The sequence below is a fragment of the Pomacea canaliculata genome, linkage group LG6 (genome assembly GCF_003073045.1).
Source record: "Pomacea canaliculata isolate SZHN2017 linkage group LG6, ASM307304v1, whole genome shotgun sequence".
NCBI classification, from domain to species: domain Eukaryota; kingdom Metazoa; phylum Mollusca; class Gastropoda; order Architaenioglossa; family Ampullariidae; genus Pomacea; species Pomacea canaliculata.
The window spans coordinates 23,111,599-23,135,268 of record NC_037595.1 but is presented as its reverse complement, the minus strand read 5'-3'; the positions used below and the strand labels follow the sequence as shown (position 1 = coordinate 23,135,268).

Below are 23,670 nucleotides of genomic sequence, written 5' to 3'. Positions count from 1 at the left end.
CAAACGCTACAGATTTTTAGCATTCGCACATTTTAAGCCGACCTAAACAATCTTTTCTGCACTTCAGTTATTTAAACCTTTGCAGATCTATTTTATTTTGCTAGATTGTGAGAATGTAAGTGCTTCATGGAACTGACAGAATTGTAATCAAAAAACATCAACATAAAGTTTAAAATTAAATACATTCTGATGGTAATATTCTTTAAAATTTTACTTGAGATTTTTCGCCAAGAATTCAACATGCTGCCAGAAACCACTAACACTCAAAATAGCATACCACAGTCAAAACCATAACAAAGAAAATTCCCCTATCCCACAAGCAAAAACAAAAACACACTTTAGATCTATCTTTATTGAGTCAGCATTTATCTTTCAAAAGTTATAATCAACTCGGAATGCACAGTCTGAGGGAACATGTCTACTGCCACAGCTTTCACTGGTGTGAACGGTATTCCAGGTAATTCTTCACTTTGTGGTGCAATTAGACTGAAACCAGAAGTATAAAATGGAGTTTATAATATAGTACATACTTTTATCTTCATGTTTCATCTTCTTATACAAAAGGTAAAATGATCTAAATGCTAGGCACATAGCTTCACTTTCAAGTTTTCCATAATCAAAAAACTGATGTGTAAATATTATGAATTTCACTGTCTTGAAAAGCAGCTGCATATATCACTTCAAGCTTTTTTTTTTAAAAAAAAAAGTCCATTCCGATCTGTTATAAATGAATGACATGGGGTTAATAAAGGGAAGAGTGTTTTATGCCAAGCCTGCAACTAAGGCTATATCATGGCAAAGCAGCCAGCTCTGTAAACAGATGCCACATGCAGAGAAAGATCAGCGTGTCCGAGGTGAGAGCGAAGCCAGGACAGCCAACCCTTACTGTATTGGTGACAGGTGCTAACAGTTGCGCCACTAGATCGCCTTTTGAGTGGGATGAAAGAAAAAAAACCTACTCCACAAAGTTGACAAGTGCATTCCCATGTGGCTTGCAAGAGATGTAAATAAGCTGTCTGATGGCATCACATCCCCGAAGTCGCATAATAGCTTTCTTATCTAGCATAGAAATTAAAAGTTTCCCTTTGTTAATAAATGGTAATATACTTACTACTTTACACTCTAAACTGCACAATCTGGAATCAAATTCTTGGATTGCTTCCAAAATTTTCAAAAATACAAACTCTAGGCATCTAAAAGACTTTCTTTAATATTTCAGTACTTTTAGGCAAGCAAAAAAGTAGATAGTGGTAAAGGTCTCGTGTCATTATACCTGAAGAGAGAGGGAATTATAAGTGGTTTACCACATCTAGATAAGGCATGAAAGCCCAACACACTTCTTCCTTTTCAGATCAGGAATCTAGATGAAGAGTGAATTTTACAATCCCTTGTTCAATGCCTCACAACTTTCATTTCTTAAGCAACAAACAATACAGTTTTGCATGTCACTCACTGAGCCCATTACGACAGGGATTGACCACTGCTACTGTATCATCATGAACAACACCGTCTTTAACCAATAATGACTTGCTGACTGCTCTTGCTGTACCCACAACATAGCTGGCATTCTTTACATCTGCAAAGAATAATTTACTTTCATGAAGAAATCAACATCAAGTCTTATTTCCCATTCTAAAGACTTCAAAAAAAAGATTTAATCAATTTCATGCATACGTAGACAAACACTTTTATCTTACGCAAATTACCATTAAGATCTGCGTTAAATATGGCATCAGCAATAGCACTGTCAACCATGTCAATGCCCAGAATATTGTCCACCACGTCTGACATCAAGATTCCAATGGTACCTAATGGAAAACAATAATGGCCTTTAAAAGAATTGAAATTCTATTTGACCATCAAAACTTGATAAATTGATAATTGAAGAGATTCTGTTATGTCTTCAAACTTTAATTCCCTGCAACATTCATCAGTGAAAAATAAACATCTAAGTAACTTAGAGAATTTTTTTAGCTTGTGGCTCTTAAATGCACAACATCTCTGTACAGGAACACAGAAAGTCGAGTGGTTAGAGAACCGGCAAACTAACTCGAGACATGTTGGTTCCGTATCTGTGTAGTGAGGTGAACTCCACTACCCCTAACTATACAAGGGAGGGTTTTGTTTACACATGTATAAAGAACAGGAAGGTGCAGAACATATCACATTCCAATTTAAGGATAAATGCTTCACTTCAGGGAGACATAAAATTTTATCTTTATACATACGGACAACAGTAAGTACTTACAAGTATCACACAGTGACGTTATGCAAAATTACAATGATGATATAAAAGCTATTTGCACTAACCCACACCACATCCAACATCTATCAACATCTTGCTTTGGCGTGAAGCCACAATCTGGTGCACTAGCGAATACATCACTTCTGCTGCAGGTGTGTTTTGTTGGAAAAAGGCATTTGGTGAGATGCGAAACTTGTGGCCCAACAGCTGCTCGTAAATATGCATGTCACCCTGGAGATGATGCTGGGATTTGCAAATACCCATGTTTCTGCAAGAGAAATAGTCCATAAAAAAAGCAAAGTACACTATACTTTTACTACTATCAAATAACCAGTTACTCCCATAACTAAAACACACATACAATATGTTACATATGTAACCATCAGTCAAACTACTTACTCTGATGTAACTTGCAGATACATGGATGTAATGCCCAGGTCTGCAGTGAAATCAGGGGTGTAGTAACTCATTAAGCCACACTTCACTTTTTCCAGGACTTCCTAATAACAACAAAACTATATATATATTTTTTTGTAACTGTGATGGTGGTGGTGGTACAGTAAACTTTAAATTATTGTGAGGGTCTGGGAAGTCACTCTTCATGGTACTTAATCAGCCAGCATATATCAATCTTGCCATAACAGTAAAATGGACAGAATAGTCATAAAGATTACTAAGCGTTCCAGCCATGATCCCCATTTATCTATTTGACCCCCTTAAAGTAAATTCCTTCCCTACTCTGTGAGTAGTCCAGTAGCCATGTGGCCTTATGGGCAGTGGAATAAAATGGTTCATCATGCCTTGGGTGTGGCATAAAGAAGGCAACCTTCTCTCTCTGCAATTTATATTTTACAGTTACTCGGTAAGAATCACTATCACACAGGTTAGGTTTGCCTGAAATCATGCTAATCATGGTCCAAAATTAATGGGATGGTCTTTGCAAGGCAAGAAATTAGTGGATCATTCAGCTAACTGAATGGTCATTATTTTAATGTTTAGGCAAAGATAAATACAACCAGCCTATTTTTTCAGGATTCTGAAAAGTTTGGCAAGGTTATAGTGGATAAGTTACGCAGATCAACTCTTTTATAAAGTGGTAAAAGAAACTGTGTCATAACACCTCTGTCAGGCCTTTACTTCCTACTTGCACCACCAACATAGCTTGATCCCAACAGTTGGATCTGATAAGTACACCCTTCCAGCTACCATGACATCTTGATAGTGGGGATTGCAGAAAATCTCTTGTGGACTGCAAAAAATAAATCCCCAAAAAACACAACAATTTTGTGACATCACTTGACTGGTGGTTAACACAATAGTGTGCACATGCTCAGGCCAGTGTGTGCACATGCATACACACATGTGCATACACATTCTCTGACCCACTCTCTCTCTCATTGATTACCTACACATGGCCATCAATCCAGATTCTTCATTTATACATACATATAGGCAAATATATATCTATATACACACACATAAAAACACAAGCATCACTACCAACCTGAATAATTTTTGTATGCTGAGATTTGATGTTCTTCAAGTGATCCGTCGGCACACACACTCTATTTTCTCCTAGAATTATCAATATTTGTCATGTCCACTAATACTCAGACATCTGTAGTTTACAAATAACAAATCAGCCATGCTCAGTCTGTCATTGTTAGCATAATTAAAATTGGCATCAATCTGAGCATATTTTCTACATGTTCTCTACATGGCAGTAAATACCGTAAATATACATCTCAAGCTAATTTTGCTGGCACAGTAGCATTTATGTTGTTGAGTATTTTTGTTTTAGTTTATAAATTATTATATTTTCAAACACAAAAGTAAAACCCCTGTTTGGCTGTCCATTCAACAAAGTGTTGATTTTTTTAAAAAATAAAGTGACATGTCTTTTAACAAAATGTCTTTCAGTAGAAAGCCCAAGTACCAGGCAATCTGCTCAGAAGTTAGAATTGTCAGCAACAAACCTTACCTCTGCCAACAATTAGCCCTATTGTCAGGTGTTCACCATCAACGCCTTGATAAATGAGCAGCTGTAACTTATTTCTGTAGTTTGTTGTCTGTGGCTATATTAGAAAAAACCCATAGAATTATATTTTCATCAGAGGTACAGGGAAAAGATATAGTCTTTTTGTGTCAAAAACGCAAAAGATCTGGGAACCAAAAATGCTATTTCAAGGGCAATGATAGTTCTCTCCCTTAGTTGAATGTTTGCAAATTTGTGGAAAGGATAAATCTAAAGAAAAATTATATTTCTAATGACATATAACTTTCTGGTATGTAAGTTTAAAGAATGATTCTTTTCCATTATAAATGATCCATCCAGATAAAAGAATGTGTGCCTAGCAGAAAGATGTTGTCCATTTAATGATCTACATGGTTGTTTCAAATATACAACAATTATAATGTAACCACCCTGCAGCATCTGTCATTGTTTGAAACTTACTGCTGGTTTGATTCCTAGAAAAGGGCAAATAAGACCATCACTGTCTCTGATTATCTTCTCAATTTTTTCTGAACAGTACTTCCTTTTGGAATGGACAATGTTCGCCACTTTTCGGAGTGCTTTTTCCATGATTTGGTGCTTGATCTGAAAAAAGCTACATTAGGTAAGTGCATGAGAAATTAAATCACATTATCAGAAACTTTACAGTCTTTCGAAATTTAAAAAAAAAATGCACATGGAGCTTAAATGCTCAAGCTATATAGCTCCACATCCTCACACCATGTCATCCACTGATCTGTCTCTTGTCCACAGCCTTTGGCTACAAACTCGACAATTTATTTATATCACTTGTGGTTTGCCTAAATACAAAAAAAAAACAAAAAGCAGTGATTTCATTTTCTAGCTTTCATGAAATGACTGGTGTCTGTAGTGTAAAAATTAGCATGTGATAAAACTGCAGAGCTTAACTCTTTTCATCCATTGTGCATTGAATTTATTTTAAAAAAGCAAGAAACAGAACAAATAACTACATGTACTGTTCTGAGTCATGTGTTGTGTTTCTGTTATGACGTGAATGTAGAATTGTTTTATAAATCCTTACCTCCAACTGAACCTCATAAGGATGTCTATATAAAGGTGTTGCTGATTCTGCCAGTCTGAAGGTCCACAACAGTCAAAAGAAACAAAATAAACCCAATATTACAAAGACATATACTGTATATATATAATTTCTACTTTTATTTCGTCATTTTCAGCTGCCACCTCTTTTTTAACTAATAAAAACTGGTCACAATTATAGGAACGACAGATTTTTTTAAAAATCCAGAACCAATGGCTTCAGTTTTTTTTTAATAGTTCTTGTAAAAGGCCTTAACGAGTATAACAAAACAGTGGATTAATATCCAGCACCTTTCAAACTGGTTTTCTGCAGTTAGTGTCTTGCTCCTTCGAAGGGAATTGTTTTTATACGCAGCGTTATACATATTTGCCCTTCTCATGTGCACGAGTTTTCTTAAGTCGAGTAACCTGGAACAGATAGCATTACAGATATTTCTTCACATTTCAAAATGATTCTTACGAACTTATCACTCAACAACTTTCAAATTATTTGTGATCATTATCATTAATCTCCTGCAGTTTAAAGAGTTTATTTTTAAATGCCGATTAAGTTATTTTCGAAAAGATATCAGTTTAACTAAACTGGGTAGTGGCACAGAGATATGAGGGATGAGCTGAGCTGATTGACAGACAGGAGTGGGCGAAGAGATGTGTGATATTCATAACTATATTTAATGGAGTAGGTGATTTTTATAACTTATTTTATTGTTACAATTATTTTAAAATTAAGCCCGGCAGGTAGGGTGAGTGATGGCATCGCCTACCACCGCGTAGGCATTCCCCCTCCCACCGAATAGTACATGTTTGCAACATAACCTTTATTACCTATTTAAAAGTCTTGTCAAGTTTTTACACTGTGCCGTCATGCCATGAAGATCCATCGATACGAACAGCCACAGACTACTGTGATCAAGAAATTTGTGCATACAGCAGCGACAATTGCAGGGAGAAGACCCTCGGCCTGTTTCCTAGTTAATTTAATTCCCATATGGTTCAACCTGAATATTACACGTCACTGTTGAAACGACCCTTAGTGATAAATAAATTCTTCAAAAATAAACTTCAGACACGATATAGAATCTCATCTTTTCATTTCGTGAACGTATGTTCAGTCTTGCGCGTTCAAATAGAAAGTTTTGTACGTTGAAGCAAATATGAGAAGCTTGACCAAATAGGGAATTAACACCATATTAGAATTTTTAGTCAGCACCGGATGCCTAGGAACGTTGCAGTTGAAAGATGTTCGAGGACGAGTCAGGTAGTATTTTCTTGGCGGTCCTGGTATTTTCATGGATCGTTTACCTGTGGGAATCCTACCTCTCTGCAAGACAGGTAAATATTAACACTTGGTATTGGAATCTGCCAGACGATCTGGCCAGTTTGGAAAAAAAAAGATCGTGTGTGTTATCCTTTCCTTCGATGTCATTGTGTAGCACTAACAACAAATGAGAATTTTTTTATCTATCTTAACCGAGTATAGTTCTAATTGCTACAAGTTTTACTTGAAATTAAATGAAAGCTATTTTGCGATTCGCGTGATGTGCGTTCTGATGTAGTGTTATGTTCAAGACTGTCATCTCTCGATTAAACAAGATTTTTCTTTCTGCAGCTCGATGCAAAGTCTTGCAAAATTCGTCTAGTAAACCAGTTCTAGATCATGTTTGGTCATGATGCGTCAGTACAATTTGTTTTTCTTTGTGCAATGCATCGCTCTAGCAATCTCAACAAAGCTATCTCCGGATCATGGGAATCTAACGAAAATGAATTTTTTATGCACAAGACGTTGCCTGACAGTTGTTTTAAGGATGCATTTTGGGCTGCTGTTATTCCATCATCTGTCTTGATCGTGTTTATATAATGACGCGATGCGAAGCCCTTAAAGTACCGCCTCTGGATGATACTTACAAGACGTTCAGAACGATGCTTTAGTGAAATAGCTCTATGATGTGGATCATAAATTTGTACATCCTTGATTGAGAATGTCAGAGATGGCAAATTCAAGAAGGAAGTGAGTAAAGCATTGGAAGGATGTCAGATGTCTGTGGCAGCATGATAGCAGCTGGCAGGGTATTAACATATTAAGTGACCAAGAGCTTTGACAAGAATAAAGAGTGTATATTTACCAGGGAGTTACATATAAGAGAACAAAGACCCCTACAAAGTTAGTGATTGGTGGTCATAAAAAGAAAAAAAACCCAAATACCATAAAAACAAATTGGAGATTAAAACAGGACTGAACACAGGGAGATGCTGTATAATAAGATCATTACATAGAACCAATGAACAGAATACATGGTACTCTTAGTAACTTGGCATGTCCCTTTAATTTTCTTTGTAGTTATAATTTTCCTCTCTGCCATTTGCTGACTTTTCGTCGGCTTTCAACTTACAGCCCTGTTTCTCAAGGGAAACAAAGACTTAACTAATTAGCTTTCAACATCATCCCACCAACCATATATACTAGCTAGAAGACTCCTTGATGAGTTTACCCTTGACCATCAGCTGGTGTCATAGATTATTTACTTATTGGTTAACAGGCACCAACAAGTATTTATTATTGGCACATTTTGTGACTCCATTACAACATGGACTGGGTCATCCCAAATCTGTGATTTAACCCCACTTCTGTTTATCATATATATCAACAGCTGCCGCAGTAATTATGAGGATCAATATCTTGTTAGATTCTCGGATGACACTACTTTAGCAGGCCAGTAGATACTCATGGCTTGGCTAAATTTATTATGTGGTGGGATGACAATTTCCTAGAGCTTAATGTAAGACCAAAGATTGTTTTGTTTTCCATTGGAATTTTCCACCAAGTCCCATAAGTGTCATCCATGACAAGGAGGTGGAAATTGTCCCTGCATTTAAATACCTGGGCACCATCTTCGATAGGAAACTTTTCTGGGATCCTAACACTTAAGTTGCCATGAAGAAGGCTTAACAGCACCTCCTTCGTCTTTAGAAGCTAGCTTTTCTCTGTCTCCCAGAGATTTCTTCAGCTATTTTATAGATCCCTTATGGAGTGTCCAGACAGCCAAAGAAAATGAAGCCGCCCAAAGGAAACTTGGAGAAGAACAGTGGAAAGGGAGATGAAAGGAAAGGGTTGGATATGGGGTCACTTGGAGCGGGTTTCATCCGATCGATAGAGGGATAGATAGATATGGAGTGTGCTGTCTTTCTTGTTTATCTGTTTTTACAACAGTTTTCAGTTAAAGACAAGAAAAGCTTACATCCACCTGCTCCAAAGTTATTGAGACAGCCCATAGTATTTCTCAGACTCTGTACAACAGTATGAAAGTGTCTGAAATTTATGATGACAGGCTTGTCCTGTCAGGAAATTTTTTTTTCAAGTTCCATTAGGCTGCTGATTCTGTATGCCTGCTTGCAGGACTAAAAGATCGAGTCTTTTGTTGTTTTGGCTGTGTGGTTTTTGAACATTAATGTGTAAAAAAATGAATATGGCTCTTATGTAAGCCTGAATGTATAAGAGTCTATTTGGTGCAGTGGATATGGATATGTTTTGGTATTATTTTGTTGTTGTTTCCATATAGAACTGCCTCTAATTGCCCTCTGGGATAAATAAAGTCTTCTCTTATTATGGGTAATAAGTGCACTTCCATAAGAATGGAAGAGGGATTTGTTACTATTGTGATTATCTCTAGTAATTGTTATTATACTATATTATGTTTACAGATTTTATGACACATAGTAATGTAGATTTTTTTTATTGCTATGATAATCTGTAGCAACTATAGTATTATTTGAAGTAGGTTGTGTCATTAGGGGCAGTATTGCAACTTGACTTTTGCAGAGAGCTGTGTACATGAAGCACACAACAGTGCCAGATGTTCTGGACGGAGTTCTTGATAAAGAGACATTTGAGAAAGCTCGTGTTTACCAGATAGACAAGAGCAACTTTGGCTTCTGGTCTAACCTCTATTCTCAACTGGAATCAACTGTAAGTGAGAGATATGTTAGGATGAACAATTCTTTCAAAAATATGATGTCTGGGGTTAGGGTTAGAAATTTTCTTAATTTTAGTATAAATTTTTAGTCAATGAAATCTGATCTAAAATAATATTTAGAGATTGCACGACAAAATATAATTCAGTGCACAGTCATGTAATTGTCATCTTAAGTATCCTTTTGAAACATTGAGCCAAGGAAACTGCAAATACATTTTTTTATTTGTTATCTGCAGCATTTCGACTTAACATTTGTTTGCTTTGACCTAAATGAAGATTATTAGTTTATGGCATGGGCATGTAGAAAGTTTTTTTTAATCAGTACAGATGCCTGAAGCTGTGTTCCAAAATATTTGCAGGTAATTTTGTTGCTGGGAGGTTTACCATTCTTGTGGGCAGCTTCTGGTCACATTATTGCAAAATTTGGATATGGTCCAGAGCATGAGGTATGTATTTTCATGGCCATGGCTACAAATTAATATTGACTAACATAGAACAGTTGGTGATCTTATCACTTTCAGACTGGTTGTACGACAGTTTAATGAAAGAAGATGTTGTAAGGCAGGCATAAAATGGTATTATTATTCTTTTCTCATGTCTGACCAGATTTTGTAGCTGTGGCTCTATACTGTTGAGACCAACAAAAAAAAAAAACAACAACTGTACAATTAATTTGGTCATGTTATAAATTATTGCTTCAGTCTGTAGTATCCTAGTTATTGTTTAAGGACAAAACTTTGGATACTTCATTAGCCTGTGTTATACTTTAGTGGTCTGTAATATGCACTATCAATATTTTGTCCCCTGTGTAAGTGATTCTTTTCTTCTATTTTTCCATGCAAATTGTGTGCATGTGTGCACACACACATACATGCATGGACTCAGTTTTCACTTGTGAATGACTTTGACAAAAATTTAAGTATACTAAACTCTAACGTTTATTTTTCATACACTTCAGAAATTTTAGGGAGTTTTGTGAGGGACATGTGAGGAGAGTTGTAAGAGCAAAATGGGTCCAAATGTTTTTTGAATAGCTCTACTTTGTGTTATCTGGCAGAGAAACATTTGAGACTATGTATAATATTGTAGAGTTGTATATAAGTTTTTAATTATTTTATTTATATTACTTTTGCAGATCATACAGTCATTGGTCTTTACTCTCCTGTCAATGTTGTTCTCTACTGTCACGTCCACACCATGGACCATCTACAACACTTTTGTCATTGAGCAAAAGCATGGCTTCAACCAGCAAGTATGTGAATGACAGCAGATTCTGGCATTGAAATGTTAAAACCTTTTATTTTGTTGTTGGGTTTTTTTTGGGGGGGTGTAACCCAGGGACTTGTGCTAATTTTTGTATTTTTGGTGGTCAGAAATTTTTTTTTTTTTTTGAGTGAATTGGGTGGGAAAGATTCTTAGCTGGGATTTGTGCAAATCCTGGACTGTGCCTAAGTCCTCTTTTATGCACAAAGGCATGGTGATTTTATAAGAAATCTGACTTTCAGAAATATTGTGTGTGAGAGAAAGAGTCTGAATGAACGAATCCAGACATGCATTTTGCCTAAACATAGTTTACATAAGAATTCAAAGTGTTTGTTTCACTTTATGTTTTTTCACTATTTTGTTTCTTAATTTTGTTTTCTTTGTCACTTTATCACTTACATGTCCAGTACTTTGCTTGTTTTATCTTATGGCAAGAATGGCTAAAATGAACTCTTTCAAAGTAATTTTCATCAGTGTTTGTGAAGAGAATTTTGATAAAGCAAATCAAGCTGATAACCTTCATCAATGTTAGACTTTATCTTAGTCTAGGTTTACATGGTTTATTGCGTCCTTGTGTGGCTATATATCTAAAGTTCACTTCTGTACTCATTTCTTATTTTTAAAAAAATTGAAGCTACTGAACACCAACATATAACACATGCTAAATTGTCAGTTTCTCTTTGTTTTAAAGGCAATAGCTCCATAATTTTAAAACCAACAGCTCCTTAATTTTAAAACCAAATTTATTTTTCAGACACTAGGATTCTTCATAAAGGACCAGCTGAAAAAGTTTGTAGTGATGCAGGTAATCATTCTTCCCATTGTTGCTACGCTCATCTTCATCATCAAAGCTGGTGGGGATTACTTTTTCATCTATGCCTGGTTCTTCACCTTTGTTGTTTCCATGGTGAGTTCATAACAGTGAAGTTGACATCATGATGATATCACTGCCAAAGAGCTTGGGAGCGTTTATTGATGAGGGGGTATTTTTACAGTGGTTGTTGTTTATATTAGTGTCCAAGGACTGATAACCACTGTACTCTGCTTTTCATTGTGTTGTCCCCCTAAAAATTAATTTTAAACACAGCTTCCAACCCAGTGCTCGAGATCTCACATTTGTACTTTATTTTTATATTTTGTTGTTGTGTCCATGACTGTTGGTATATTTTGTTTATGTACGCCTTCTTTTTTGAGTCCATTTTTTTATTATAGTTGGGTATTTTACTTTGATTTTGTGCACATATTATTGTGCCTTCTTTAAAGTGGGGGAAATGCCTTTAAAGAAGTCATACTATGCTGCACAGCACACAGTCTATTGGATGGGCTGGATGGCATATGGAAGGAGAAGTTAGAGTTCAGAATGACTACAATAATATTTGTTTTATACGCTTATTGTTCTAAATTTTGACCTCACTCTGGTCTAATTGCTGCCTGCAGATTTGATCGTTATTCTGTTATCATATAGTTGGGTTAACTAACTCTACCAAAGAGTTGCATACAGCATACTACATTACTCTAAATTTATACAAATGTTTATGGTAAACTGCACAGTTCCTGTATCATACAGATGCATAATGTAAACTTCACATGTAAACATCACATTTTGTTAGTTGTAGAATATTGATGTCGTTTCTATATTATTCTGTTGCATTGAGATATTTCATGTTTGTATATATTACAGTAAATCAAGGTAATTGCAGTGTTTAATGCTTTTTTGAACAGTTGTTGATCACTATTTACGCCGATTACATTGCCCCGCTCTTTGACAAGTTTACACCTCTGCCTGAGGGAGAACTACGCACAAAGATTGAGAAACTGGCAGCAAGTATTGACTTTCCTCTTAAGAAACTGTATGTTGTGGAAGGTGAGTAAACCAAGAAAAGTTAATCATTGATCTTTATCCTTTTCTTAAATCTTGCCTTTAATCATGTCCACCCACAAAGAAACAAAAACCAAACAAATCTTGAAAAGAGGCAGAAATGGCTTGTGAATGAAAGAGGCACTTACGTGTGCCTTGATAGCTCTAAATGTAGTCAGATTGGATGTTACCATATAGAACATGTGTTTGATAACTGTGAATATAATGCTCCTTACGAGTGTGAGTTTGTGCTATACAAATCTTGTGTTTGTTGTTATTATTAAATGGATTGGCTATGTTACCATATACTATATGTGCTTTTGATGGCATTTGTTGTTGTTCCCTACTTCAAACATTATGGCCTGTGTATGCCATAGATATGGTTTTTATTATAACCCAAATATTATACAAGTGTGTTTACAAGCTTGGGCATCTTGATATTCTGAGAGACTGAAATATCCAGCGCTGATGTACAAAACCATCATGCATAAAAGCTGGCATATGTAAAGCCCTTTTGGTTGAAGTTTTGACCATTCTTCATAAAGCAATGCCAATTATTTTTTAGGGTCAAAGCGGTCGTCTCACAGCAATGCATATTTCTATGGGTTCTTCAAAAACAAGCGGATAGTCTTGTTTGACACTTTGCTTGAGGACTATACCCCTATCAACCAAGAGAAGAAGACAGAGGGAGCTGAAACCACTGAGGTCAGAGGATGCTGTCAAACAAAAGACAGCAAGTTATGCAATAAGCAGACCTTTGGATCCTCAGAGACTTTTATCTAGATGATAAACCAATTGCTTATTCTGCTATGTGGCATGGAAAACTGATTTAATACAGTTCCCATGATGGCCACTGAAATGACAGTAGGCAGTAGTCTGGTCACCAATTTGGGTCACATGAGGATAAAAGTTTTAAAGCCAATGTAAATAGTAGTTACTCACAGGTAGAGAAAGTATAGCTATTATTATTAGCAGTGGGAAGTTTTTTTTCCTATTCATTTTCCTATTTTCCCTATTCAGTCTTGAATATGCATTAAAGAATATGCAAATGGGAATACTTTTGTAGCACACGGAAGAGGAGGATCCCAGAGATGACCAACCAGAAAGTGGAAAGACGGAAGAAGATACAGAACACAAAGGAAACAAAGATGAGGATAAGGAAAAGGGAGATTCAGAGGAGAAAGGTGATCAGGAGAAAGACAAAAAGAAAAAACGAAAAGGCTGCAGTAATGAAGAGGTACTGGCAGTCTTGGGGCATGAACTGGGTCACTGGTACCTAAGCCACAATCTCAAGAATCTCATCATCTCTCAGGTGAGTTGGAAAGGGTTTGCATTCTGCAGGTTGGACAAACTGAAGAAAATGTGCATGTCACATTTATCTTACTTTAAAGACCAACCTGAAAAGTTTACATTTTTATTTCAGATATCAATAGATATAGGCAATATAAACCTAACCTGTAAATATCAGCTCCCAAAACCCATCCATGAATTATCCGCTACAGTTCACACCTGCAATCAGCGAGCGCCGTAACAGTGTACTATGCCATGTTGGTACACCATTCACAACATTGCCAGCAGTCAATACCATTCATAGAGAGAATGAGCAACAGTTCAGATTATTAAAACGCTAGAAATCTGCATTTCTCGTGGTTCTGAAAAACTGCTACTTTTATATGAGAAATGCAGACTTTCAACATTCAAATAACTCAAACTGTCGCTCTGACTGGTATTGACGACTGGCGATGTTGTGAATTGTGTACCAATGTGACGTAGTACATTGTTAGCGGTGCTTGTTGATTGCAGGTATGTAATCGCAAACTTTGCTAGCAGATAATTAATGGATGGGTTTTAGAGGCTGAAATTTATAGGTTAGGTTTATATTGCCTATATCTACGGTTATCTGCCAAAAAAACGTAAACTATTCAGGATGGTCCTTAAAACTTTATTTGTATAAGATATAATGGGCTACCAAGTCATTGTTTTTATAAGAGAGTATAGGGGATCTTATGTATGGGAAAACAGGAGTTATTATGCATCCCAAGAAAGCTGCACATGACATGGCAACTTCTTTGGGTACCCCTGACCATCAAACACAACATGAAATTTGATCATGAGTATGGTTCACTTATTGCCTTTTGGAAATGTGTCATCTTGCTTTATGAGGAACAAGGAATGCCAGCTATGGAATCTAAATGGCTTATTTATAAACTAGCCAAGAAAATCTGCATATGAGAATTTGAAAATGTCATACATTGTGACCTGTTTATCAAATATAATCTGTGTTTCTGATGTTAACAAAAAAAAATGTATTTATATTATCTGAAAAGGTATGGTCTTGGAATTTTTCTTCTTGGTCCACAGCTTCATTTATTTCTGTTGACAGGTGAACACATTTTTGTGTTTCCTGGTTTTTGGGCTACTCATCAACAAACAGGTGTTGTACTCTGCCTTTGGGTTTTCTTCCCAGCCTACTATTGTTGGTCTTCTCATCATTTTTCAGTTCATCTTTGCACCTTACAATGAGGTGAGCTGAACAAATATTGGGATATTTTTGCTGTCTTTGTATAAGGTTCTTCTAGGATATTTATTAGAGCTGCGAATTATCATTTTTAAATAACCACCACTGAGATGATGTATCACATTCATATGTATGTATTTCTATGCATGCACACATACAAGTATCAAGAAGTTTGTATGAATATTCACACAAGCTGTTTTAAAATATTTCTCATGCAGACCATTAACTTTGGTTCTTTATCTTTTATTTTTTTCAGCTTTTGTCCTTCTGCATGACCATGCTTAGTCGGCATTTTGAGTTTCAAGCTGATGCCTTTGCGAAGAGCATGCACTTTGCAGAGAAACTCAAGTCTGCCCTGATCAAACTCAATTGTGACAACCTGGGCTTTCCCCTTACCGACTGGCTCTACTCTGCCTGGCACTACTCTCACCCACCCCTGCTAGAGCGCTTGAAGGCACTTAGCAAAACAGAGTAATCTGAAAGTTTTATAATGCTATTTACCCCCAGAAAATCGAAATACAAGTATTTGATGCCAAAGGTCCTTTTGTGGGTGATTGGTTAGCCATTATTTTCCTTGAGCTCAGAACTTGTTAAGAGTTCTTACAGGGACCCTGGATCTCAAAGCATTTGCTTGTTTTTCACTTCTGCTGGTGTAGATCTATTTTTTTTTTTTTTTTTAAGCTGTGAGTGTTCTCTGCTTATCACTACATAAAAAGTTGGAAGCTGGGTTGAGCATTTGTAATAATTATGTCTTCATTGTGAAGGAGCTTGTTACAACAACATACTATGATGATAGAACACGTTTCATATACAGATGGGGAGTCAGTTAAATATATGCTTCCAACCTAGGTGGCTCTGATTAAAAAAAAAAAATTAGTTTTCAAGATTTTTGGAAGCTTTGTTTTGAAAGGAGATCCTGATTTCTTTGTGTACTTTTTGAGTGCTGTTGTATCAGGTAGGAAAGCTTGCGTGCGAGTTCTGAAGCAAATGCAGCCAAAGAATGATTTTAAGTTCTGTTCTTATTGTGACTTTTAATGAGAGGGAGAGAGCGTATGTGTGTGTGCCTGTGTTTGAGAGAGAGAGAACCTTATGCATATGAATTCATGCAGCTGAAAACAGCATAGTCAACTGCCTCTGTCATCTGTAGCATTTGATACTTTGCATTAGTGCAAAGATCTCTGAATAAAGTTAGAAGATCATTAGTACATTCACCAGTGTGCACAGAAAGAAGTTTTAAGTCCTGTCATCCAACAATTATGAATAATAAAAATAATAAATTCTTATTAGAAAAAAAAGGTTGTTAGTACCAGTTAAAACTGCATCAGATTTTTAAGCAGCATAATACATAAGATATTGTGAGTCATTTGTTGCATTCTTTCTATGGCTGACAATTTTAGAAACTTCTGTTCAGTTTACAAGGTTTGATTGCAGGGTGTTGTATACTCATACACCATAACTTGGCCTTTATTTTTCTTTCAGCTAGTCAGATTTTTTTTTTTGCCACCAGTTATGATGCATTTCAGCTATTTTCAAAATTAACCACACTGCCAGGGTCTTTCCAATAAAAACTTCATCAGAATCGCTCATATAGCATTCTATAAAACCACATGCCATGCCTACCATTGAAAATAAAAAGCATTTTGCTTAACATTGATCCTTTTATATGTCCTCAGTGTCAGTATGCATGCCATTTTGTGATATTTGTTCCTATAATTATCTTAAAAATTAGAAACACCCTCTCCAGTATGGTCAGTCGTGTAGACAAAAATCACAGTGACAAATGTCAGTAAGATGGGTCATTAACTCATATCAATAAAACGATGTATAGCATCTATCAGTGCAATGGTGGTCTTCGTAATAAATATGAATGTGGAGTGGGGAACTTGGGGTTTAAAGGTGAGAATGAATGCAGCTGCACAAAAATCAAAACCTAAAAAACACCAGTTTCTTTTAAACTTGGTTTTGACCACAGAACAAAAAAGCAAAATTTTGCTACATAGCTTTTTGCCATCAAGCAAGATCTGGAACCCACAAAACTTGTTTATTTACCAGATTGGATTGTTCCCATAGCTACAGAAAACAAAATGTTTTTGTGTGAAATGTAGTAGTGCTGCATCCGGCTATCCGACCCCCAAAACCATCTTGTCCCTTCATCATGGCAAGCTTGTATTCCTCAGTAGTAATTCACGTTGCCTGTACGCTCTTATGCATGCTATTATTTATTGCTGTACCATGCATCATAACAAGAACTAATTGCTCCTATCTATGGCAATGACATATAAATTATGTATTCATCAAGTTTTTATGTAGCCAGGTAAAAAGTGGGTCTATGTGACTGACAGCAAAAGGTAAGAATAACAGCCTGTAAACTTTATTGTATTGGAGCTCTTGTGTAGATCATTACTACATATAAATCTTGGAAATGTATCATTTTTATGTTGCCGGTAGATGTTGAGATTAATGTAGATCCGGGAAATGTAAAAGAAAATCTGGAAAAAATAACAGAGTTAGCTCGGTCACATCCATGTCAATGGAAGTCAGTAAGCATGTGTCCATCTCTCTACTTCCCAGTCCTTTATTACCACCATTACCACCTGCCTACACTAGCCGCCTCAGAAAGGAAGACAATACAATCGAAATAAATTGTATCGACCATTTTAATTTTTCTAAATTTTTCTTACACAATTTGTGCACGGCAGAAATATTTTCAATATAGTTCCTATCACCTTAAGATCATTGATGCAAGCATACAGCAAGTGTGTCATTCTCTTATACTAATTTGCAACCAAATCACAGCATTGTCAATTTTATGTGAAATTTCACAACTGGGCTGACCATGAATGTAAGCAAGCATAACAACATTCTACACATTCTGCACATTAAGTGAAATGTTCTATGGTTTCTAGTATGTGACATAAAAAGTATATCCTAATGCAAATTGCATCACAGTATAAAAATATTTCTGTTCAATCATGGTAATCACTGAGCTTATTTGCTTAGCATGACAAGATAAGGCCTTCAAGAACATGACTGCTTGCTTTCGAACCCCGACTGGAAGGCATACTTGCATGCTTTCTATCATCCTCACTCATTCACATACACAATGAATAAGTACACTAATTTCTCTTGCATCCATGTTAGTGACCTTTGCTCTTCACCAAAATGATATTGCACGAGAGGAAAACCCCACAGCTGAAAAATCTGTTCTAGGAGTTTATAGGAACCTGACTCAACTTCAAGGATTGCTTCTAACATCCGATCTTGTGTTTGGTGAACAAGTGGCAACTGATAAATACTGGAGAGGTCAGAAATACTGATTTAAAAATGTTTCTGAACTGTTAAGGGCTTGCTAACTATCCTTAAAATTGATCAGGTAGAACTAATATCTGGTCATGTCCATCAATTAAATTTTATTATCTTGAGTATAAATACCAACATTTATTTGATAAATCTCATCTTTACTGCATATGCAAATGCTTTCTAGACAAATATCATTGTCTTGATGATGCAAGCTGACATACTGTGAAGTTTCTCTATCCAAAAGTTTTTAAAAAGTCCATGTTTTATTGGAAGACAATGTCTACAATTACTGCTTGATAAACCCCAAATCCCCACCACTTATACATTTGATGGTGGAGGGGTAGAAGTGGGCTTGAATAAAAATCTCAATAAACTAATTCCTAAACAAATTAATAAATTTGTCAGTTGCAGGTTTCCATGGTGTACCAAAATACATTACTTTATGAGTACCATAAAAAATTGCTTCAGAACCCTAGCCTCAAGTGATCCATTGATCCCTTAACAACAAAATCATGTTGTAACTAGGAGCAAAAACCATTTAAACTGTGTGATCAGCAACCCAATTTATGCAGCAAAAACCATGTTAAAAATAAATTACATCTGACCACCATCAATAAATGCATCATTGTATTTGTAATATGCTGAGAAATTTGAACACAGTTTCATAAGCATCTGTACCACAGTGGTGGACACTGACTTGCATGCTGACCCTGACCTCCTGCATAGCACCTGGAGATATCCAAGGCCATAATTAGCCAAACTAACTGTCTACAGTGGTTGGACAAGAGCTTCTAGTTAAGATGCACAGTTTGTCACAGCAGATCCAAAATTGTGTAAAGATTCCAAGAGGTCCCATAGTGGCAGTAGGAGTAGTGAACATCTATGGTTCACCCCATCTGTGGCAGAACCAATGGAAAGTAAACCCCAACTCTCTTTTTCCACCATCTTTATCTTCATAATAAATCATGCTGGGTGGGCATGGGGGTTTTCAAGCCATAGACCTGAGCAGACATTGAACTTTAGTCTGCTCTGCACGTGTGCATCAACCACCAGGCTACAAAAGCAGAGAAGCAGGAAGACACCTGGATTGGATAGATATCTTTTTTTTAGTGATGTTCCAAATGACAAAGCCAAACGCAGGATCTTGTTCGAAAAAATGTCATGAGCCATGCCAATCATTAGTTGTAACACTGACAATTGTAAAGATGTATTCTGAAGATGGAGAATTACATAGTTACAATTTTCACTCAACCCCATATATTAACAACTACTCAAGCAAAATTGCAAGCTGTGTGCTGGTTAAAGCTAACATGAAAATGCTGGTGTTCAATTACATACCCTTAACATCACAATATTTCAATCTCAACATCTGTAATCTTTCACTGAAAACTGCTGCCCAGAGCTCACGCTTGTCAAAACTTCACAATCATTTACCAACACACACTAGCCTGGAACACTAGCATAATTTCAAAACTTTTCACTACCCCCTCTTTGAAAGTCTGGCAAGATCTGTTACAGAAATTTTTATTAACATTTAAAGCACATACCAAGAAAGTCCAGGTTAATGTGTCTAAGTGACTCAAAACCAAACACTTAAGTAAAAAAAAACCTAATTTTTAACCTGCGCCTAGCTTCAGCCATTAGTTACTGCCATGGCTATAAGTAGAGGGTATCGTGCACAGCATGAAGTTTTACAATATCTTGAAGCTGTTTTTCAGTGTTTGTATTTTTCTGAAAACACACAAGTATTAATTTTTTTAACAAAAACAGTCTTTCATTTTCTGAAGTCATTGTTAAAATATTTATATAGTGCATTTCCTTGCTTGGGAGTTATCCCTGTGCTTGAACAGAAGAGCAGGACAAGAAACAAACATGAGAGAGAAGTTGTCAAACTACAAATATGAAGTGGAGAGGAGACACAAGGGAAGACAGCATGAGATGATCTATAGTTAGAGGTAATGTTTATCAATGAAAAGGGTCTTGAAAACTTTAAAGGTGGTTATTGTGTGAAGCAGTAGGGGCAAGGCATTCCAGATGCTGTGGTTGGAAATGAAATAGGGGCAGTGCAAGAAACTGATCTTAAATATCATTTCAAAGGATAAAATTTATGAATCAGTGAGAATTTTTTTTCATGTAGGAATAATGCAAAATATGCAAAACCACAGAAAGATGAAATATGGAAGTGTACAGACTGACTTAACTTATGTTCCTTTAAAGAAACGGGGGAAAAAAAAGGTATTTAGAGCTTGGGTTTTATGGTAACTGGGTCATACTACTTACAAATGCAATATATCTATTAATATTTTTTAGCATTATTGTCACAGCATGCACACTTGAACAATAAAATATAAACAAGAAAAGCAAAGATGCATGGCATTAAAATCAGCTCACCTGCACAAAGTCTTTGATGGAAGTGGAACTCAGAACAGGCCAAAATGCTTTTATTGTGGCAGTGTCCACAAGATTTCTGGCACTGGTGTAGCACTGGTACAAAACTCCTTTTATTCCATGTACCTGGCAGTGGGTCATCACTATGAGTAGATACAAGCAGGAAAGGTTTAGTCAACACCAAGATTACATTGACTAAGAATTTTTTTTAACCATTTAAAAACAAAAACTGCAACCCTAATTTCTACTCACGCAGGAAATTCTATTAAAGACAATGGTTTTATTTTGAACATGAGAGATTGATGAATGGTTAGGTGAGAAAAAAAATCTGAGCAGGCTTTATTTTTTTTTCACAGATATGAGCTGTTTCCATTAAAGCAGGTTATATTCCCTTTGTTTTTCAATCCCCCTCTAAAGAAAGGCCAACAGGGGAATAAAAAAACTCACACCCATATCCATTTTCCTTACTGGGATAAAAAGCAGCCTTTTTAAGGTACATTGATATAAATTCCTATTATGTTGTACTACATCCTAAGTGAAACCCAAAAACAATGTCCCTACAATTAAAAGTATCTTAATACTTGCCCTACATATGTACTATCCAGTAGTCCATCCTCACCCTCTAGTTTATATGCTGCACTTGTGATAAAGCAAAAGACTAAAGGAGTTTACTTTTGGATAAAAATGTATGCAAACCTTGTGCTGGTACGCCAGTCATTAAGTTGGGTTGCTCTAAGACTGGGCAGATTAGTTTATCAGGAAAGTGGGAAGTCTTAAGCCCTCTCAAGATAGGCAGGGACAGGTCTGATGTGGGCACATCACTGATGAATCTGCTTGCATGAGAAGTGTTTAGCACTAGCACAAAAGCATTCTGTGTTCTTAAACCTGAAAACAACTGAAAGACACAGGTCCTCTGGGTAAAAAAAAAAAAAAGAAAGCCAGTTTCCTTTGTTATAGATTATACTTAAGTGATGTGAAAAAGGACATCTATTTTAAAGTACAGTTTATATACTGACTATATAGCAGACTATAAAACAGTAAAGAGACGGCAAGGAAACATCTGGTTAATGTCAATTATCCTAACAATTATTCTGGCAAAAATTATTTCATTGTACTTAGCCAAAACCTTGCAACCAGAGTCATTTTACATGACAACACTGATGAACATAAAGAACACAAGAGGAGAGAGGTGCAAAAAAAGAAAAAGAATTTGAAACGATATACATTCCAGGCTAACACTATACTATCAATTTACATGTAATTTTTCTACTTTAATCTGGTCTAGGGTAATTTTTTTTTAAAGTAAAAACTGTTTCTCTAAGTTTTTCTTATTTTATCACGATTTACTGTCTCTTTATCTTAATGTTTAGTACCTGGTTCACCCATGAGCTGGACTGTTCTACTGCAACATCTGCATTACAGAGACATATAAAGGTTGACAAAGATTCACTACTACGATAGATGTAACATTTTTTGTCATTCAGAGACTGCTGCATCAGGGTTTGAGAATCCTGATTCTGAAGTCCGCTAAAGATGCCTCCAATAAGATCATATTTGGAATGTTTGATACAGGTGTTTACAAATCCTGCACAACGAAAATAATATGGATTAGATATTTAGTTTAAATACACTTTAAAATATATTCTTTATCAATTTTGTGCTTTAAATCTGTTGGGGGCCTAGTTACAAAAAAATCACTTAGAAAGAATTTAAAGAACTGCAATCATTGATGAAGACCACTATACATTTCAAACGATAACCAAGCTAACCCAGCCAAATCAACCTCTAAACACACATACACACACATACACCATTCCCTACTGCAAAACAAATATTTTATGTTTAAGTTTACCGTAGTTTGAAAATTGCACATGAACCAGATTGACTCACCAAACCATGCAAGACCAAATAACCCCAACCCTGAAAGTCAAATCAACCCATGCCCCAAAAGACAAATACAGTGTAGGGCCATTACACTATGGTCCAGTAATCTGCAAAATGCTTGGATCCCAATTTTTTTACACTATAGATTGTACGGAACTGGACATGACCTCTTGAACACTCAAGACAGGTCATGACAGCTGTCATTTTAGCATTTTGAATGTCCGTGATTGACCTGCTGTGCACTATCACAAATAATATTTAAATGCTGGGCTTAAAACTTTCAAAGAGGTATTTATAGAAGATTAGTATTTTATTTATCAATAAACAATAAAATAACTATATATTTAAACTGCAGACCACCTAAAACGGGGTTACGCAGTTTGGACCCCAATCACCATGGCTTAACGGTCCTACGCTGTAGTCACTGATGACACAAGTAGCTACTCATGTCAAAAATTGCTAACAGAGCCAAGGTGAAACAGGTTTTGTGCTACAGATTTGTCATGGAATTACATGAGACTGCTAAAGACCATATAACAAGGGAGGAAATATTTTTCACTTCACTAATGTGATTTTCATATTTCTTATTTGTTCATTTATAATAATGATTAATAGCTCGAAAATGGGGAAATACAAATGAAATACCAGTACCTGCTGCTGCCGCTCCGAAAGCAATAACCAGAATATCGCAAGTTGCTCTGTAGTCCGGGTGTTGACCTAGCTCAGTTCTGAAGCTTTTTGACCAGTAGATGTAAGGATCACTGAATTACAACCAAAAATAATCACAAATTAGTATAAAAAAAAACGGTCAGTGAACTTTATGTCCGATCAGTAAGGTTTATAGACAGATAAAGCACGGCGTCATTGGAAACAAGACCTAAGCGATTGATAACTCACCAATTTCTACCACTAAAGTGAGAAAATACCCAAGATTATCATGAAAAATGTATTTTTCAAGCTTGACCTTTTTAAACAAATGGTTTCATCCTCTTCATCGTCGTCATCGACTGCACGTGAGATGACTTGCAAAACCTCGCCAAAGAAAGTCGCCATATTGGTGTTAAAACACAAACAATTCTCGCTAAACGCGATTTAAACATAAATTAAGAAACATATCAAAAGAGACTTAGATGCCACAAGTAAAATTTACCACAGACTTATAATAGGGAA

The 23,670-nt window shown here is 36.0% G+C and overlaps 3 protein-coding genes across 5 annotated transcripts; 1 reads left to right on the top strand and 2 right to left on the bottom strand.

Annotated features, from left to right (window-relative positions):
* Positions 1-332: 332 nt before the first annotated feature.
* On the bottom strand, positions 333-6,439 carry LOC112566768 (tRNA (uracil(54)-C(5))-methyltransferase homolog-B-like). 3 transcript variants are annotated; one of them, XM_025243115.1, is made up of 13 exons: positions 6,144-6,439; positions 5,610-5,726; positions 5,302-5,356; positions 4,701-4,854; positions 4,227-4,320; positions 3,750-3,820; positions 3,366-3,494; positions 2,645-2,745; positions 2,311-2,513; positions 1,707-1,808; positions 1,454-1,576; positions 960-1,059; positions 333-486 (listed from the first exon to the last, which is right to left on the bottom strand). In XM_025243115.1, exons 3-13 carry the CDS (start codon positions 5,316-5,318, stop codon positions 366-368), a joined length of 1,215 nt encoding a protein of 404 aa, XP_025098900.1. In that variant the 5' UTR covers positions 5,319-5,356; positions 5,610-5,726; positions 6,144-6,439; the 3' UTR covers positions 333-365. The 3 variants fall into 3 exon arrangements, with proteins under 3 accessions (XP_025098900.1, XP_025098898.1, XP_025098899.1); XM_025243113.1 differs by having other exon boundaries at positions 4,701-4,844; XM_025243114.1 differs by lacking the exon at positions 960-1,059 and having other exon boundaries at positions 341-486; positions 4,701-4,844.
* A 53-nt stretch (positions 6,440-6,492) lies between these two features.
* Positions 6,493-16,578, top strand: LOC112566767 (CAAX prenyl protease 1 homolog). The gene is made up of 10 exons (XM_025243112.1): positions 6,493-6,650; positions 9,136-9,282; positions 9,649-9,735; positions 10,425-10,541; positions 11,307-11,459; positions 12,275-12,416; positions 12,976-13,115; positions 13,477-13,722; positions 14,794-14,934; positions 15,185-16,578. The coding sequence occupies exons 1-10, from the start codon at positions 6,558-6,560 to the stop codon at positions 15,401-15,403; spliced, it is 1,485 nt and encodes a 494-aa protein (XP_025098897.1). The 5' UTR covers positions 6,493-6,557; the 3' UTR covers positions 15,404-16,578.
* Positions 16,417-23,612, bottom strand: LOC112566771 (proteasome assembly chaperone 1-like). Its single transcript, XM_025243119.1, has 6 exons — positions 23,465-23,612; positions 23,152-23,261; positions 21,990-22,201; positions 21,313-21,511; positions 20,620-20,759; positions 16,417-19,959 (listed from the first exon to the last, which is right to left on the bottom strand). The coding sequence occupies exons 1-6, from the start codon at positions 23,551-23,553 to the stop codon at positions 19,885-19,887; spliced, it is 825 nt and encodes a 274-aa protein (XP_025098904.1). The 5' UTR covers positions 23,554-23,612; the 3' UTR covers positions 16,417-19,884.
* Positions 23,613-23,670: the final 58 nt, after the last annotated feature.

Bases quoted from the DNA above. Each gene is read 5' to 3' on its own strand.
- LOC112566768 (XM_025243113.1), bottom strand. From the start codon at position 6,244: ATGCACAAATTTCTTGATCACAGTAGTCTGTGGCTGTTCGTATCGATG. The intron at 3,495-3,749 runs GTTGGTAGTGAT...TATTTTTTGCAG, and splicing joins AGCATACAAAAATTATTCAG to TCCACAAGAGATTTTCTGCA. The intron at 2,746-3,365 runs GTGTTATGACAC...TGTTGTTATTAG, and splicing joins GAAGTAAAGGCCTGACAGAG to GAAGTCCTGGAAAAAGTGAA.
- LOC112566767 (XM_025243112.1), top strand. From the start codon at position 6,558: ATGTTCGAGGACGAGTCAGGTAGTATTTTCTTGGCGGTCCTGGTATTT. The intron at 11,460-12,274 runs GTGAGTTCATAA...TTTTTTGAACAG, and splicing joins TCACCTTTGTTGTTTCCATG to TTGTTGATCACTATTTACGC. The intron at 12,417-12,975 runs GTGAGTAAACCA...ATTATTTTTTAG, and splicing joins GAAACTGTATGTTGTGGAAG to GGTCAAAGCGGTCGTCTCAC.
- LOC112566771 (XM_025243119.1), bottom strand. From the start codon at position 23,553: ATGGCGACTTTCTTTGGCGAGGTTTTGCAAGTCATCTCACGTGCAGTC. The intron at 22,202-23,151 runs GTACTGGTATTT...TTCGTTGTGCAG, and splicing joins TTTCGGAGCGGCAGCAGCAG to GATTTGTAAACACCTGTATC. The intron at 19,960-20,619 runs GTGAGCTGATTT...GTGTGTTTTCAG, and splicing joins CCATCAAAGACTTTGTGCAG to AAAAATACAAACACTGAAAA.